General features: G+C 39.1%; 1 protein-coding gene across 8 annotated transcripts in view; it reads left to right on the top strand.

Moving 5' to 3' along the window:
* Positions 1–17,465, top strand: part of CEP112 (centrosomal protein 112) — a 292,963-nt gene that overhangs the window by 30,440 nt on the left and 245,058 nt on the right. For 7 of the 8 annotated variants that reach the window (XR_009153592.1, XM_058170477.1, XM_058170478.1 and 4 more), the window contains exons 7-8: positions 4,503–4,550; positions 4,647–4,724. Coding sequence is in view for 7 of the 8 variants with exons in the window: in XM_058170477.1 (XP_058026460.1) it covers positions 4,503–4,550; positions 4,647–4,724 (126 nt within the window). In the remaining variant the exon portion in view is untranslated. The remainder of the gene's footprint in view (positions 1–4,502; positions 4,551–4,646; positions 4,725–17,465) is intronic. The other variant, XM_058170475.1, reaches the window with a different exon arrangement.

The following is a 17,465-nucleotide window of genomic DNA, read 5'->3' as shown; positions in this document are numbered from 1 at the left end:
AAAAGGTCAGTGGAACTGCAGAGAGTTGTGGATAATATCATATAAGATTGGAAAGATACAGGATGATGGATTTTTGTTGCTTTCATGTGTTTCATATGATGGGAGGCTATGTTTGTATGTGGGGAGGATTTTGTCCCTCAGAAAATCACTATTTTTGCTCCTATCAAATAGTTATGTCATTTTAGGAATTGGCACAACTATTTGAGAAGTTTCAGAAAGGTTCTACATTTGTAGCCCCGTGAACTCTAAAGCATCTCTTTGCTTTCAAACCTGAAGTGCTACATAGCCTAATGCCAAATAAATGGTTTGGTAGATGGCATTGTCTCTGCCACTGCAGTGTTTGTTGATCAATTTACTTGGATTTTTCTACCGATGGACAGTTTAAAAATATCAAATAATAGTGCATCAATAAGAAATATAGATGGGAAAACCAGATAGCAACAAACATACAAACACTCTTCAAAAGGGTATGTACCCATTGTAGCCAAAAGCTGAGTAAAGAGCCACGTCTTCAAGGTCCTATGAGCTTCCAATAGGATAGGAGCTGATCTTTGAGGGAACCTCATTTCAGAGGGCAAGTGCTGTGAGAGAGGATCTTAAGATCTCAGTAGATGGTATTGTTTAATCAAAGGAACCCCAAACTTGCCATGCTTGTTGGACTGAAATGGTGGGGCAGATACTAGGGGAGATAGTCCCTTGGATAGTTGGGTCCTCTGCCATGAGTAATAACATGCAACTTGAATCACACTTGGAAACAAGCTGTCAGCCAATTCACTCAGAAGGGTTACATGCCCATGCTGCCTCAGTCTGGACCAGTTGAAGCTTTTGGGTGGTTTTCAACAACAGCCCCTTGTAGAAGGCATATGTCAAGGGCACAATTGGTGTATTAGGTCAAACTTGTGCAATGGCCTTCAAGCAGTATCAAGCAATATGAGTTCCAGAAGGCCTGCAAATTGTGCTCTTATTCTTGAATGGGGATATGTCCCATCCAAATTTAAACATTCAACATCCTCAGGGCTAGGTAGAAAAGTTACAATCCTATTTTAGACTTTTAGCTTGAATGTGATTCTATTTGAACATAGTTCAGTTATGAATGGAGTTTATGAATTGAGTAGTTCATTGTATTTTCTAAAATGAGGAGTGCTTGCTGACATTGATGATGTTACCTACTTTGGGTAATAATACATCTTGCAAGAAAACAACCAAGCTCAGAGAACACAAAGATCCCTCATTTCAGCCCTGAGCTACAAATATTCACCTTTATTTTTTTTAAAAAAATATATTAAGAAAACAATCTTTAACCTTAATTGGTGTTTCTGTTTTTCCCCCCTTACAAACAATACATGAGTATGGTAATTTACATGCAGGAAGTATACTCTAGCAAAGTTTTGCTAAAAGAAACAAATTTCCCTCTTTCTTTGGTTAAAGATTCAGTATTGGTGGGTGCTGTTTATGTAGAAGACATCAGATATTGGTTGTGGTGTTGGTCCTATGCAGGCTCTGGATGGTGCTCCTCCTAGTGGGTTCATGACTTATATGTTCTCCAGTGTGCAGGAAGGCTAATCCAATTGTGTGGGTATAGACTCCTCTTCCGCTCTGTAGACTGAACCGATCCTTGGCCACTCCTCCTCCTACTGAGCATGCCCAGATTTTGACTCAGTCATCGAGTGAAGGAGACGTGTGAGAGTGCTGGTGTTAGGAAAGTCAGAGAGTTTGTGATTTCTACAAAACTGTAAGATCAGCTCCGCGTAAAGCCATTCGCACGTTGCGAAAGGCTATGGTTTTTGTCTGGATTGCAGACAAAAAGAGGAGAGGAAGAGTCTATACCCACACAATTGGGTTAACCTTCCAGTACACTGAGAAGAAAGTGTATCAGGTAAGACCAACACTGTTTCTACTGGATTCACAAGTGCTTCTTGAACAGAAAATAGAAATTGTGGACAGGGGAGAGACTTTGTCCAAATGCTGTGCCAATTACACTCTGTATGGAATGGGATGTTCTTGCAAGAATCATGTTATATTGAGATTGGTTTATTGAAATGTATTCAGCTTGGGGCTACCTTTGAAGGCTACCTGGAAGCTTATGGAGAATGTGGCAGTCACCCTGCTGGCAGGTGACAACCATTTTGGCCCTGTTATGTCTATATTATGGGCTTTGCATTTGTTGATATGCTTATGTGTACAGTTCAAACTACTTGACTTCTAATATAATCTTACATGACTAGGACCTATGTTATTAGAGAACCCTCTCTTCCAAAACAGTCTACCTGTCCTATGTGTTTAGTCCAGGAAGTGAGGATTTAGAATTTTTAAGAGTCAGAAGTCCTGAATCAGTATTTGTTTGTTTACAAGTTCTCTCTCACTCTGTAGTATTCTAATTCCTCAAGGTAGGATTACCCTTCCACTTTTAAAATTCAGAAAGGTGATAAAAATTCTTTACTTCTGGGACCTAAGGTACTCTAGTGGGTTGTTTCCAATTTCTAATTATGTTTTAATTATATTTGTTGTTTTAAATTGACTGTTTTAGGATAATTATAATTTTTATATAAGCTTCCTGGAGTATTTAAAATTGAACAGAATATAAATTATGTAAATAATAAATAAAACATGAAATCTGCCTATAGGGTAAAAATAAATGCAATTTTAAAATCAATATTATGCAAGTTTTAAAAAATAATTCCAAGGGAAAATTTAATGAAGCTTTATTACATTATCCATCATGATATTTTTCCTGAAAGTCAATGGCTTCTTGCTATTATAATTGCTTTCTGAAACATTTTAATTTATTCCTTTATTGCTTTTAAAATAATAACAAAGAAATGGAAAGAAACCCTACTAAGATAAGAACGAATTCATTCTTAAAGAAAAAATATAGAAAGTGTGATTTTAAAAAAGTGAATAAATGCAATGAGGAAAAATAGTATTCTATATCATTTTAATTGTAAATAGTTACAATTCTGTTGACCTGCACCTCTAGAAGCCATATTGGTGCTTCAGTGTTGCCATCTCTATATAAATCTGCACCCATCATCTTGGCTTTCCCAAAGGACCTGAAATCCTGGCTTTGTCAATTGGGATGTGTGATACTGGAGGGTAGCTAATGGATTAAAATACTCTACTTCCACCCAATGTACCTTTTTCCCTTTCTAAACATCTTTGTTGATTTTAAAGCTAGTTTTAATGGTAATAATTGTTATTGTAATATTTTAATGTTTTATTCTGTTGCTTTTACTTGTCTTAAGCTGCCTAGAGAGTAGCTTGGTGAGATGGGTAGCATATAAATTTCATAGTAAATAAAAATAAGTAAGTAGCTACCTAATGCAATTATTATTCAAATACATATATATTTCAAACACATTTATATGACTATCACATTTTAAACCAGCTGTCTTTTGTATAAATGAGTTCCATGCTTCATTATACTTGTCCTAACAAACTCTACGTCTGTAGGCAATCCACTCATAGGTGACAAGTGCAGTCAGGTTAATTAATTTCTGTAACATGACATGTGAACACTAAAAATAAAGAATGGCTCTCAAATATTGAGGAAAAGCTGAGAATTGAAATGTAGTGAACGAATAATGTTTGTGATTCAGCTAGATTAATATGTTTGGGATGTCTAGTTGCTGATGTTTCTACATTGAAAAAAACCCCTGAAAGCTAAAAAGTCAGAATTAACAGTACAGTGAAACCAAGTAACATAAAGAGCATGAACATGAAAAACCTAGATATAGTGAAAGATGAAATGAATCAACTACACATTGACCTCTCAGGCAATAGCAATTTGAAATGGTCTTGTTTTTGTCTGTATATATTGGTAATCATTCAGAATTGCTAACTTACTTTTTAAAAATAACAAATAAGTAAACATTTTGTAGATGTTAAAGGTGTTAGTTGCATCAGTGTGTATTTGCATAATTGCAATGTTTCAACAAATGAAATTGCACTGTTTTAACAAATGGGTTTGGTGTTTAAATAAAATTACTGGGTTGTTTAACAAAGATGTAAAAAGACTAGTTCTGTGAGCTGATAGATGTACTCGCTATGAACTATTCATAGTCTTTCAGTTTGTACCACAGAGATGTTGTCAGGTTAACAGAGTGAGTTAAAGATTAAGAAAAGCCAGAGAAAAATTAGATAAATACATAAAAGTTAAAATGTTATTTCTCAAAATTTTATTTAGGATGTCATAACCTGCTTCAAGAGAAGAATGTTTCTCATATTGTGATTCTCTCCCTCTCCCTCCTTCTCTCTTAAATATAAGCTTTTTTCATTCCATTTATATCTCACTTTTCCTCTTTACTTCACAGTAACTTTGTGAAGGTTTGCTTGAGGGACTGTGACTCTTAAAGCTAAGCTGTTGGTTTCATGAATTTAGTATGAGATTTTTTTAAAAGATGTCTCTATCATAAACTAAACACAAACCCTTTAAACTTCTTCATCTAGACTTTATCAGTTCAGAAAGTCTTCATATTAAACCTCATTTAATGTATCTTTTTCAGCTTGAAAATCCTAGATATTTACGTGAGAAACCTATGTCCCTCTCATTGGTATGTAGTGTTCTCCTGGCTTTGGTTGTCTTGTTATAATATTTTTTCTCTGTGTTAACACTGGTGTTAAATACAAAAAAATATTTTTTATAACAGATGTCACCGAAGTTTGGTTTGGGGAAAAACAGCACTTCTCGAGATGAACAAGCATTGCTCCGAATACATGAAAAGGAGGTAACGTATTTTGCTTTTATAAGTGTCTGTTACCATGTTTCCCAGAAAATAAGACATGTCCTGATAATAAGTCCAATTGGGCTTTTCAGCACATGTGATAATATAGGCCACCCCCGCAAAATAAGCCCCCCCAACCTTACACATATGTGCAGCTGGTCCTGCCATTTCCTCTGGTTGCTTGTCGTGCAACCCTTATGAGTTGAGGAGACAAGGCCGGGGGGGTGGGGGGACATGCCCTCCCGTCCCTGTTCTTCATGCTGGCTGAGCAGCCCAACACGTCTCACTCCACCCCAATGGCAACAGCAGTCTGGCTGCTTCCCTTCCCTGTCATCTTTTTATCGAGAGGGGTGGGGGGTGGGGGAGAAGCAAGATGCATAGAGCAAGACGTGGCTCCCCTTGCTGTCTCTTCTCCCCCCTCGCCGGGCATGACAGGGCTCCTGCCCCTTGCTTAGCGACCTGCCCCCTTCAGGGATGCAATTTGGGGGTGGCAGATGAGAAGTGGGACATGTGTCTTACCTTTCAAGTTCCGTCTCTTTCCTCGCTGTTGTGTCCAGGGAAACACTGTAAAAGAAAAACTTCGAGAAATTTGATTGAACTCGCAAGAAGGTCTTCTTTTACAGCGTGTTTCCCTGGACACAACGGTGAGGAATGCGACAGAGCTGGAAAGGTAAGACGTGCATTCAGCTTCTCACCTGCCCTACCTGCCACCCCCAAACTACATCCATAAAGGGGGTGGGTGGCTAAGCAAGGGGCAGGAGCCCTGTCATGCCTGGTGAGGGGGAGGAGAAGAGACGGCAAGGGGAGTCATGTCTCACACCACACGTCTCGCTTCTCCTCTGCCCCACCACCCCTCTCGATAAAGAGACGGCGGGGAAGGGAAGCAGCTGTTGCCATTGCGGTGGGGTGGGACGTGTTGGGCTGCTTGGCCGGCGCGAAGAACAGGGAGGCGAGGCGATGGCAGTGAGGGATATCCAGTCCCATGCTCGCTGCCTCCTGCACCCCCATGCTGGACTCATGGCTCATCTGAAGGCAGGACAAGAAGCAATGGATGGAAACTAATAAAAGGGAGAACCAACCTAGAACTAAGGAGAATTTTTCTGACAATTAGGATAATTAATCAGTGGAATGACTTTCCTCCAGAAGTTGTGGGTGCTCTAACAGTGGAGGTTTTTAAGAAGAGATTGAACAACCATTTGTCTGAAATGAATAGGGTCCCCTGCTTGAGCTGGGGGTTGGACTAGCAGACCTCCAACTCTGTTATTCTGTTGTTCTATTTAAAGAACAAGTGGTTGCTGTGGCCAGAAGGACTTTTGCACATCATGTTGTATGCCAATTATAGCATTTACTGTATCAGAAAGCACTGCTTAGGATTACTCTTGTCTTAAATAATCTTCTGAGTACATTATCACAATGTGTTCCCCGTGGGGCTGCCCCTAAAGAACATTTAGTAGGTGCAGCTAGCTCAGAGCACAGTGGTGTAGGAAGTTACGGTGCACTTTAGTACATACATGTTATACCTCTGCTTCATGATTTTCAGTAGCTTTCATTGGAGTTCTGAATATTTGTGGAACTGCAGCTCTCGTGTTATTTCTGTTGATTCCACAATGCCTGACAGGAAAAGTCCCATGGATTGACAACTAGTGGGTCCTTGAAATGGTTATTCTTCATAATGGTGGAGATAGCAGCCAGGAATGGGTTGTACTCGTCTGTTCAGCTGAAGGACTGAGTCTGCCAGAGTTGTCAAGTCCCACCCTTGTTGTTAGGGTCTTCCAGCTTTTGACTCAGTCCTTCAGACTGGATGGATGTGTCGGATTGTTTCTCTCTACAAACTCTATTTCCTACTCCCTTACAGTGACTTTCGGTTCTCAACTTCTGGATTTCATCCTTATTGTGGATTGTGAGTAAGTGGGCTGACTTAACATTTGGTTGAGTCATGCCCTTCTCCAGCAGCTGGGCTTCGGCTCTGCCCGCTGTGAGGAAATCCCAGCTCCCTGGTAGGTGAATCTCTAAACTATGCCTGTGCCTCCTTGAACTGCAGGCATTCCAGAGATGTGGTGGAGCTCCATGCTCTCGTGGGCGCTGGGAAAGGTGACTGGTGGAGCTTTCATGCTCCCTTTTGTTGAGTTGAGAGTTGGTGGAGCTTTGCGCTCCTGAATTGGCTGGTCAGGTGGCCATTTTGCATTACATGTGGAGAAAGCCAGCCGACGTTTTTCGGACTTGTCAGTGGAGCTTTGTGCTCCCGTTCACCTGCCTGCAATTCAGGCAACAGCCCAGAGGTTCCCTGACCAGGAGGCTGTGGCTACAGTGTTTTAACCTCCAAGTCGCAATTTCTGGAGCTTTGGTTCCTTCTAATAATCAGGCCACCATTTTGAGCTTTGTGCTCCATTGTGGAATGACAAGATGCCATTTTGAGCTTCGCACTCAATATTATCGGACACAGCTGTTCAGGGAAGCGAGAACCCATGCTTTACATTAGATGGATCAAATCCTTGCTCCTTGTCCTACGGCTAAGCCGTATTTGAGCCTCCAGCGATTTTATCTTAAGACTGGTGTCTGGCCCGCCAGAGCGACAAGGTCTTTCCCCCTCATTTTACATCCTTGGCATTAAGCAGAAGCAGCCATTTTGTGAAGCTGTCCTTGGAGCAAACGCGATCTGGGAGCCCACTTTATTCTGCAGAGTACCTGGCGGACGGCCCTTTAGCGTTAGACTCTCACGAATCATCTAAATTGTTGGCAGTTAGAGGCATGGCCAGTGTTGCGGGCGAGACGGTCGCAAACCCCGATGTCTCCGGGGTTTGTGTCAATATCCCCCTGCCCAGGGGGTCCGTCCGAACTTCGGATCGGACCATAGCTGCCTCGAAGGGGCAGCGAAGAGTGGGGGAGCCGCTGGAGCGAACGGGGAGTTGGCAAACTCCCCATAGCTCTGGATTTTTTCTCCTTACCCAGCGGGGAGGAATGCAGCACCATAGTCCATCATGGCAGCTGCACCAAATCCACGGCAGCTACAAGAGCGGGCAGGAGGAAGAACCATCAAGAAACAAATTGTTGAAGTCGGGTGAGTGATGATCTCACGAAGGAACAATAAGAATTCAAAAGAGGCACAAGCCTTGGGGAGAACTTGTAGATTGGCGGCTAATTGAATAACAAGTGAAAGTGAAAGTCAATTTGGAGAATACACATTCAGGAAGTGAAAGAGAGAAGACAGGACTCGGAATGGAAGCAGAGCCCCATTTAAATAAAGAAAAGAAAAATAAACTTTTTCCAACTAAATAATGGTTTGGAGATTCTTGGAAGTTTTAATAGATTATATTGGAAATTAAAGAAATAGGAGAAAAAAGTAAAAGAAGCTATTGAATAGTTTTTTATGTGAATATCTCAAATCCCTCTGTTTTAAATTTATGAAATACTAAAGATATCAATAGGACGTAAGAATCTGGAAGATATAAATATAATTAAGGGAAAATCCTGGAAAATTGACCTCCATGTACCAAAGCATTTGAGAACAAAGGATCTTTGTCAGTAAAATGGCTACTTATCATCTGTGAGCAGTAACTGTTTCAAAAGACATCTAGAGGCAGAAAAAAACAGCTACAGGATTGGTTGCTGGGACTACACAACAGTTTTAGAAGAGAGTTTCAGATGGCGTGTTTTTGAATTATGGAAATTGAATTCCCTATTTAAACAAGAATCCAGAGGCAAAGAAAGTTGTAAGAATGGAATAGCAGACTATTCCCTATGGAGAAAGTTCTGTGGGTGTGGGAACACGACATTTTTTTGGAAGGAAATTAGAGGCAGAGGAAAATAGCAAGAGTCGAATAGCTTTCTTATGACTATTCCTATGAGGATTGGTGGTGTTGGGACCACACAACAGTTTTAGAAGGGATTTCTAGATGGCGTCTTTGGATTATTAATTTAAGCGGAGATTCTTATTTAAGAAGAACTCAAAGACAAAGAAGGAAAGTAAGAATGGAATAGTGAATTATTCCCACGGAGAAGGCGTTGCTGATGTAGACGCACAACTTTTTTTTGAAAATAACTAATGGCTGCTTTTAGAGTTATGTTAAGAGATTCATTTTAGAAAATATTAATATTTATATTAAAATATGAGTGACAACTCTCATAAAAATAATTGAGGTTTTGGGAAATGGAGGAAAAAATACTAGAATAAATTGAAATAAGAGGGAAATGAGTGTTATTATACTGAGGAAGAAATTTTCTTTCTTTTTTTTTTTTTGCAAATAAGTAAGGTAATGAAAGGATTTGGTAAAACTTCTAAGGAAACAGTTAATATTTTGGAAGAATAACTGGGGGAAAGAATTAGTGTCTACCCTTGCAAATGTTAAATGTTTTACTTGATATTAAAATGGATAACTTTAAATATATGTTATTGATTTAGAGGCAGAGGAAGATGAGGGAAGAATGGAATTGTGTATGTGATCTCTGGGCAGTTTTAAGAAAGAGATTTTAGATAGGATGACCTCTGATTAGTAATGTAGATATAAAGCTGAGAGTGGTGAAATTATAAAACGTAAATAGAATTTATTAATGATGTTGAAGGGAATTAAGCACGGGGACTAGACTTCATTTAAATATTCTCCTGAATGGGTTGAATTTGATTTATTTCTATAATCAGATTGTGTGCAAATAAATAATTGAATTTAAAGAAGAAGAAGGAAAATACATTGTGTTAGATTATAACTTAGGTGAAACTTGATATGTTTAAAGTTGTACCTGACCAATAATTTGTTCACAATGATTTTTTTTATTATGCTTGTAAAAAAAATTAAAAAAATGGCAAAAAAATAGTGTGTTGGGAGTTACTGGATGACACTTTTAAAAAAAGACAACAAAGACGAGGAGGAAAGGACTCCATTTATAGATAAGACTGATAGAGACAGTCAGAGCAATGCCTAAGGCGCTCACCAAATCTAAGCATGGCCGGGGGGATGCAGCAGCCAAGATGGCTGATTTGGTCCCAGTGGATTCATGTCTCAGGCCAGCACCCCAATGGACAAGGCCAAAGACAGACATGGCTCCCGCTCGCACCACAAGACAGGTCACTACAGTAAGGCATGCTTACGGGATGAGAAGTGCAGGGATCAGACCCTGCAAAAGATCTGCAATAAGGCTAATTAGCATCTGGCCTCCTCCTTACTAAACAGAGATGATTCCTGTGTGTCAGTCGAGCCTGTTTCTCACAAACTCTCTTTGTCGACCAATGGGATGAACGTACGTTGGATATCTGGGTCAGGGATACTGTAAGAACTGGTCTATCCCTCGAATTCCTCTTCACCCCCCCTCGAGGTTTTTTATCCGCTGTCCTGTATCTAGAGATAAGAATAAAAAGGTCCTCATGGATTTAGCTGTACAGCACCTGCTGAAAATTAAGAGCTATCCAGCAGGTGCCGGAGGATCAGGTAAGACAGGAGTTTTCCTCTCTCTTATTTCTCGTCCCTAAATCCTCGGATGGGCGGAGACCTATTCTGGACCTTAAGAGATTGAACCGATACCTTTTGTATAAACAGTTCAAACTGCAGTCTCTGCAATCTATTCTTGCTGGCATTTGGAAGGGTGATTTCCTCACTTCTGTTGACCTAACTGAAGCATACTTGCATATTCTGATATTTCCTCTGCATCGGAGATTTCTTAGATTTTATTATGCTGGTACTCACTATCAGTATCGAGAGTTACCATTTGGACTTTCATCTGTCCCCCGTACCTTTATCAAGGTATTGGCCACCTTGGTAACCTACTTCTGCCATACCTGTCCGTGTCCAATGTTACTTGGCCGATATATTAATTCAGTCCTCTTCTAGTGGCAATCTATAGAGATCTCCAAGTAACCATTCAGTGTCTCATACAGCACGGCTTCTCCATCAACATGGAGAAAAGCCACCTGAACCCTTCGACTGGGTTTGGGTGGATTCCATGGAAGGCAAGGTGTACTTGTCTCGGGAGCGGCAGGCTAGCCTTAGGGATTTAACTGGCAGGGTTCAGAAAGCTCATAGGATACCCTTGGTGCTGCTGTCAAAGCTTGTCAGCAAAATGGTGTCGGCCATTCACATCAACTGTGGGCACACCTTCATGCAAGAGACCTTCAATGGTTTCTTTTGCCTTTTCAGAAGGCGGGCAGAGGCACTTCGCCAACTAGGGTCCAGGTTCCCCTCATAGTCAGCCAATCTCTCAACTGGTGGAGGTCATCAGCCATCTCCAAAGGGTGGCTGTTCCACGAACCCCACTGGCTGATGCTGACAATGGACGCCAGCCTGTTCAGTTGGGGGGGGGGCGCATCTTCAGTTGCAGGTGGCTCAGGGCATATGGTCGGGCTGTGACCTACAAAATATCAACTGGCTAGAGTTGCGAGCAGTTTATCTAGCCCTACTGCACTTTCAATGGTTGGTCACGAACAAACGTGTTGTACTAACTGACAATGTGGCCACGAAGGCGCATATAAACCGCCAAGGGGCACCAGATCCAATGCTTTGATGTTAGAATCCAGGAGATTAGGCCTATTGTTACTTTTATTGTTTATTGAACTTTGCTCATGGCTGCCACTAGTTTTTTAATAGGATTGTTTATTGATGCTTATTATAAACTGTGCTGTTAGCTGCCCAGAGTCACTGACACTTTTGTAACAGTACAAAACAGAAACATAATGTAATTTTGTTAAAGTCATGTTGAATACATTTTCTCAAAGTTTATTTAAATTCAGTTAAATTGTTATTGTCATTAGTAGAAACACATTGAGTTTAAATATAGTCCTAGTATCAGCAGGTTTTCAGCAATTTCAGAACATATGAAAACTACTGATAGAAATGGTTTATTTTCAGAAAGAGGAAAGTAGTCTCCGAACTCCTCCTTTTCTGAATGCAATCTATCCACAAAATGAGTGAATTTCTTATTTATGTTCTCAGCAACCTAAGTTTAAATATACTGTAAGATATTGGTTTTGAACTCTGAGTGGCACAGAGAACAGGTTGAACTGTACAATGCAACAGTGGTTGTATTATTTCATGGTTATAAACTACATATGAATAGTTGATTTATTTTATGTAAACTGTGGGTTTTTAGAACCTTGTTGTGTTTCTGTTTAATTATGGCTTCCATTCCATTCTGTATTGTCATATTTTGGGTTGATGTTATAAAAACAATGTGATGTCATTCTTTACAGCCACGCTACTTAGTGATCGAAATTCTGGCAGTCTTAGTTGCCATTGTAAACCTAGGATTGCACGGGTCATTATGTGAGAACCTCACATTGCAGCATGGGAGGAGGCAGGAGTACCAGGCAAGCAGGCTGATGGATGAGAGCTGTGAGCAGGGGAGTGTCATGAGCATGTGCTAAGGACCAATGATAAGGGCTGTGTGAGGTGGTGTCACAGTTGAGTGCTAGGGAGTACAAGTGAATGGAGGTGACCATATATGCTGGCTAGTCTGAATTTTTATTGTGTGATGACAGGATGCTGTGATGGCTGGAATTTTGAGGACTAGTCATAATTTTTCAGTGCAGTCGTAACTTTGAACAATTGCCAAGTGAACGGACATAACTGTAGGATTACCAGGATAATACTACTGTACAGCTTTTCTCCTTTTAGGGAAAATAAATGTTAGGAAAAACATGAAATCCCTTGGAAGAAAGACGCCCTTTGTGAAGGCAGCAAAAGTGGGACCCTGCTCCAACCCTGTCTCTGGTTTCTAATTCTACTGAAGTTTGACTGCTCTGGGTTTCCAGAGTAGTGGGAGATGGGGCGGGGGAGAAGAAGAGCTCAAAAGATGGAACACAGGAGTTAAAACATCATTATTAAGTGTAGTGCACTACTTTAGCAAGGAAATTATGCTAGAACTTGGAATATATGCATGTGCCTCTTGCTTTATTTTCCTTCATTTTGGTGACACAGAGTCTAGGTTCAAACACTGGATGAACTCCAGTATTTGTAAATTATGGTTTTTATCTCTGTGCAGTGTGCTTGTGTGGCTTATTTAACAAACCATAGCTTTAGATCTGGGATGTGGAATAAAATGAGACAGAATTGGGGACACTAATGAATGTGTTAAAAAAAAAGCCAAAGCCACATATCATTCCGAAACTTGGACCTGCCCAATTTTGATACAGATGGCTCTGTTGTAGCTTTGTGATTTTACAAGAATCTTATTTCTTAATTTAAATGTTCAGCATGAATGTAAGCACTTTTTATAATTATATATCATAGGGTATTAGTACTAGTTGTTTGTGGTAAATGACTACACGCCTTTAATTAATGTACATAGGTATTAGACCTTGATACAGATGAAAGAGCTCGTTTAGCAATTCAGGACAATGTATTTAACCAGTGCAGGATTCAGATAATTGCAAGCAGACGATCAGTCTCTTTCCTTTATTCTGTATCAAGTTTTCTTTTAAGACAATTTTTAGATCTTCCTTATGTTGATGTGGATCTAAGAGTTATGTCTTTAAAAAAATCTTGTCAGTTCCATACATAGTAAAATAGTGTTAAAATAATTATGCACAAGCAGTCTGGCTTTTGCAGATACTTTGATAGTATAAATAATTACAGAATTAGATTGTCAGGCCATAACTGAGTATATTAAAGTTAATTTTTGAAAAGTGGCAATCCTAAAACATCGACATAAAACATCTTAATAAAATAACCATCTTTTTACATAAAAGTCATGATTTAAAAAAGCCATGGAATAATCATGTAGGTGCCAAAGTGTTTTAATGCTTTCCTGAATGTCAGAAGTGAAATTGTTAAGATGTCCGGAGGCAGTGTATTCCAAAATACTGAGGCAGTCACAGAAGATGTATATCTACAGTCCTCAGAGTTCTTGTTTAGGGGTCTTAAGTAGGCTGTCTTTCAAAGAATGCAACAATGAAAATCCTTTGGAGCAAGACAGTTTGTAATATAACCCAGTGTCATGTTGTATAGAGCCTTATAGGTGGTGATCAGCAGCATTTCATCTAGAAGCCTATTGGCAACTAGTGGTGCAATTATAAATAAGGTTTTATTCTGGAATGGTGATACTTACACCAGAACGCAGGCTGCTGTGTTCTATACCCACAGCATACTGATGATACTGAACTCCAAACTGGCAGATGACATCACTCATGGTTTCATGTAGATAATGAAAAGGAGGTGGGAGAGAGAGAATAAAACTGTACAGCACTCCACCCAGAAATGTATCATTGACTTTAGATTAAATGAACATCTATTGACAAGATTGAGGTTTCCATTTTGAGTTTTCATACTTTTGAGAACATTGTGAGTTTTTGCACTTTTGAGAACACGCATTACATTTTATCTCCTCAAAGTGTCTGCTTTGTTAAAATGTACTGTTGCCTTTTTGGAAGAACATCTAAGTAAGCAGGATGCTATATCTAGAATAATGAGGGAGCAGGTGCAGGGAGCTTGTTTTCTCTACTTACAGGCTTGAAAGCTTATATAAATACTTATGATTTCTCCTTCACAATACTTTTTATGTCATCTCTAAAGGGCAGGGACACATCTATTAACCTTTCTAAAACACATTGGGATATTTTTTTGCTTTAATAAAGAAAAAAAGCTGCTTTCTGTGATGCTGATTGACAAGCTTAGTATCTTTCGTAGAGCATAGAAATGTGACTTAGAAATGCACTTATTTATAACTTTATATAACATAGGGTTGATGAGATCAACATCTTATCATCAATTACTTCCAGAAAGTGTTACTGTCTGTAAAAAAAAAATTCTTTCTGATTCTAAACTATTAGACTTTTGGTTTCTGCAAAATGTTCTTCAAAATATTTTGTTATTTTTTTAGTTATATACTAAGTAGTCATGTAGAATATGTCCTAAATAAATTAAATTAATCGAAACAGATTTATTTTCTGTTCTGTATTTTTTAAAATCTTCAGCTACATCAAACATAATCTAAATTAATATGATTTGTTATCATATTTTCTTCCATTGAAAGTGATACTTGGTTGTTTTTATTTTGCAACAATATTCATGTAGCTGAAATAGCATTAATAAATGTAACTTTTAATACTTGGTAGCATTATAAATTTAGTGCTCATTTCCACATTATCCTTGCTCCAACTCTCAGGTTGCTTGTTTATTTATTTATTAAATTTATATGCTGCTCATCTCAAAGCAACGTTTAAAGTAATGTTTAAAGTTTTACAGAGAATATTTTATTTATTTGTTTGTTTGATTGATTGATTTCTGTATCCTTAATTATTCAAACCTATATATTCATAGCAAAATTCCCATCTCACGGCGAACCTATTGCTGAGCTAAAATGGAATCAAGATGATCAGCAGGCAAGTGGTATTTTCCATGAAACCAAAGAAACTCCATTCAAACATTTTCTGGTCCATATTAGAGATTGAATTGGAAACATTCTATGTTGTATAGAAGAGAAATGTTCAGAAAGCCAGGAAATTGCAGGGCCATTGCAGGACTAACATGTTCAAACATTTCAAACAGGGACTTTGTGCTCACTGGCCATTTCTGCTTTGGCTAGATATAGAAACCTTTTCTAGCCAGCAGCTTTTCTCTTTTTTATATTCAAGGGAATATTGACTTGTAAAACATCTTCCATAGGCAACATTAATTTTCATAATAATTTCTGCTCATGTTCCTACCACCTTCGTTCTCTATTAAGTACCCAGGCCAAGCTGCTGCTGCTTTTGAGAGAGCTAGGATCAGGAAAGCAAATTCTTTCTGCCTCACTTTTTTCTCCTCCCTCAGGAGCACTTTCTCTGCTCCTTTCTGTTAACTGCATCTTACCTTACTTCCATGGTTATTGGAGAGCATCAACACTGCCTTTGATAGCAGCAGTGGCAGCCATAGTTAACTGCTGCCTTTGTGTGAAGGTAGAAACTGTGCTACTCTTGTTCCTGAGGATTGAGGAAGAGGAATGCTATGACAGACTTTCCTGCTAACTTGAGGACAGGACAGGAAACAAACCGGTTTGTATGTGTGTCTGTATATTAGGGAGATCTTAAATATGGCCTGACAAAGAAATACATATTTTGTACATAAATACAGTGATGTATTTGGTCTGCAAATGCAGAGGAATAGCTTGCAGTAAATTTTACTTAGTATTACACAAATTCAGGCAGAGGCAAGCATGATATGTGTGCAAATGTATGCACAGTACAAAGAGAGTCCTTGGAGAGCTTGCGTGCAATAAGTTTCTATAGCTAAACTCCAAAGCACCTTGCAGAAGTTACAGTCCAGTGGTCTAAACCTAGCTCATGGGTTTTCAGCTGGTCTTGGGCCAGAAAAGCGGAATTTGAAGATATTAGAGCATGGGTGTCAAACTCGATCGCTTCACGGGCCGGACCATGACATATCGTGACATTTTTTGCCTTTGCAAAGCCGGGGTGGGCGTGGCCTGCAGGCCTGTTAAGAGGATCCTGATGTGAAGAACTCAGAATTCAGATTGATTGCTTAGTTGCTGCTAATGAGAAAAAACAGGTTAGTGATTGCTGTTAATAGAATCCACAATGGTGAAGCTGGCAAGGAGGTGCATTTAAGTTCTGCTTGCTTTTGCTAATGCTACGATCTTAGACTAGCCATACACTCTAGCTCCTGTTCTATTTTGCTATTTTATATGATTGCCAGCCAAGACTTCCTCAGATTGAAGTCTATCTGCTCCTTGGTGTCAAAATCCTCTGAGTCAGTGGAGACAACAACAGTCATTACATTTTAATGAATGAATATAAACAATCCAGCTAACATCTACTGTCTGTTCTAGGGGCTTTAAGTAAAATTTCCTATATTGTTAACTTCTGCATAAAGAGCTATTTGGGGGGGGGGGGGTTCTCCCCAGCTTTGAGTGTTTTGGAGTCTTTCTGAAATGGAAATGCTCCCCAGAGCATATCCCAATTTAACAGGACATGTTTCTGTTGCTAAAGGGAAAAAAGCATCTTCTCTATGGATAAGCTTGAATGCTTGAACTGAAATAGGACTGTGGGAATGTGCTACTCCTCAGTGTGTTGAAGTAAATAACTTACATTTACATTCTCTGGGGACTGTACCAAGTTTGACTGAGACTATACAAGCAGCAAAATCCTATATGCAGAGCAGGGACGAAACCAAGCTTCAAATCCAAGGATTTGTCACACAGGCCAATTTTTAATACTTAAGTAATGAGTAGACTAGGCAGAGAATATAACTCTTAAAAGTATGATTTCAGCCAAGTGATTACTCTTACTGTGAAATGCAGTAATCCTAATCACTGTTTTATTCTGCTTTTATAACATTTTTATTGCCGATACTTCATTCCATGGCTGAATCCACATTAGATATGGTGGGGTTTTGCCATAATTAAAATGGTTTCATAATGTGAGAAATTATAACAAATATAAACAAATACTCTGTAAACAATTTAAGAAAAATGTTCAAGAGGGGTGTGAAAATATTTACAGACCCTTCACATCCAGGACATAAACTGTTTCACCTCCTACCCTCAAAACAACGCTATAGAGCACTGCACACCAGAACAACTAGACAAAAGAATAGTTTTTTCCTGAATGCCATCACTCTGCTAAACAAATAATTCCTTCAATACTGTCAAACTATTTATTAAATCTGCACTACTATTAATCTTCTCATCATTCCTATCACCCATCTCCTTCCACTTATGATTGTATGACTGTAACTTTGTTGCTTGTATCCTAACGATTTATATTGATATTGATTGTTTCCTGATTGCTTATTTGTATGCTATGACTATCATTAAGTGTTGTACCTT

The sequence above is a fragment of the Ahaetulla prasina genome, chromosome 2 (genome assembly GCF_028640845.1).
Source record: "Ahaetulla prasina isolate Xishuangbanna chromosome 2, ASM2864084v1, whole genome shotgun sequence".
In the NCBI taxonomy this organism is placed as follows: Eukaryota; Metazoa; Chordata; class Lepidosauria; order Squamata; family Colubridae; genus Ahaetulla; species Ahaetulla prasina.
Note: the sequence above shows the minus strand (reverse complement) of the source record. Positions and strands in the feature narration are given on the sequence as shown.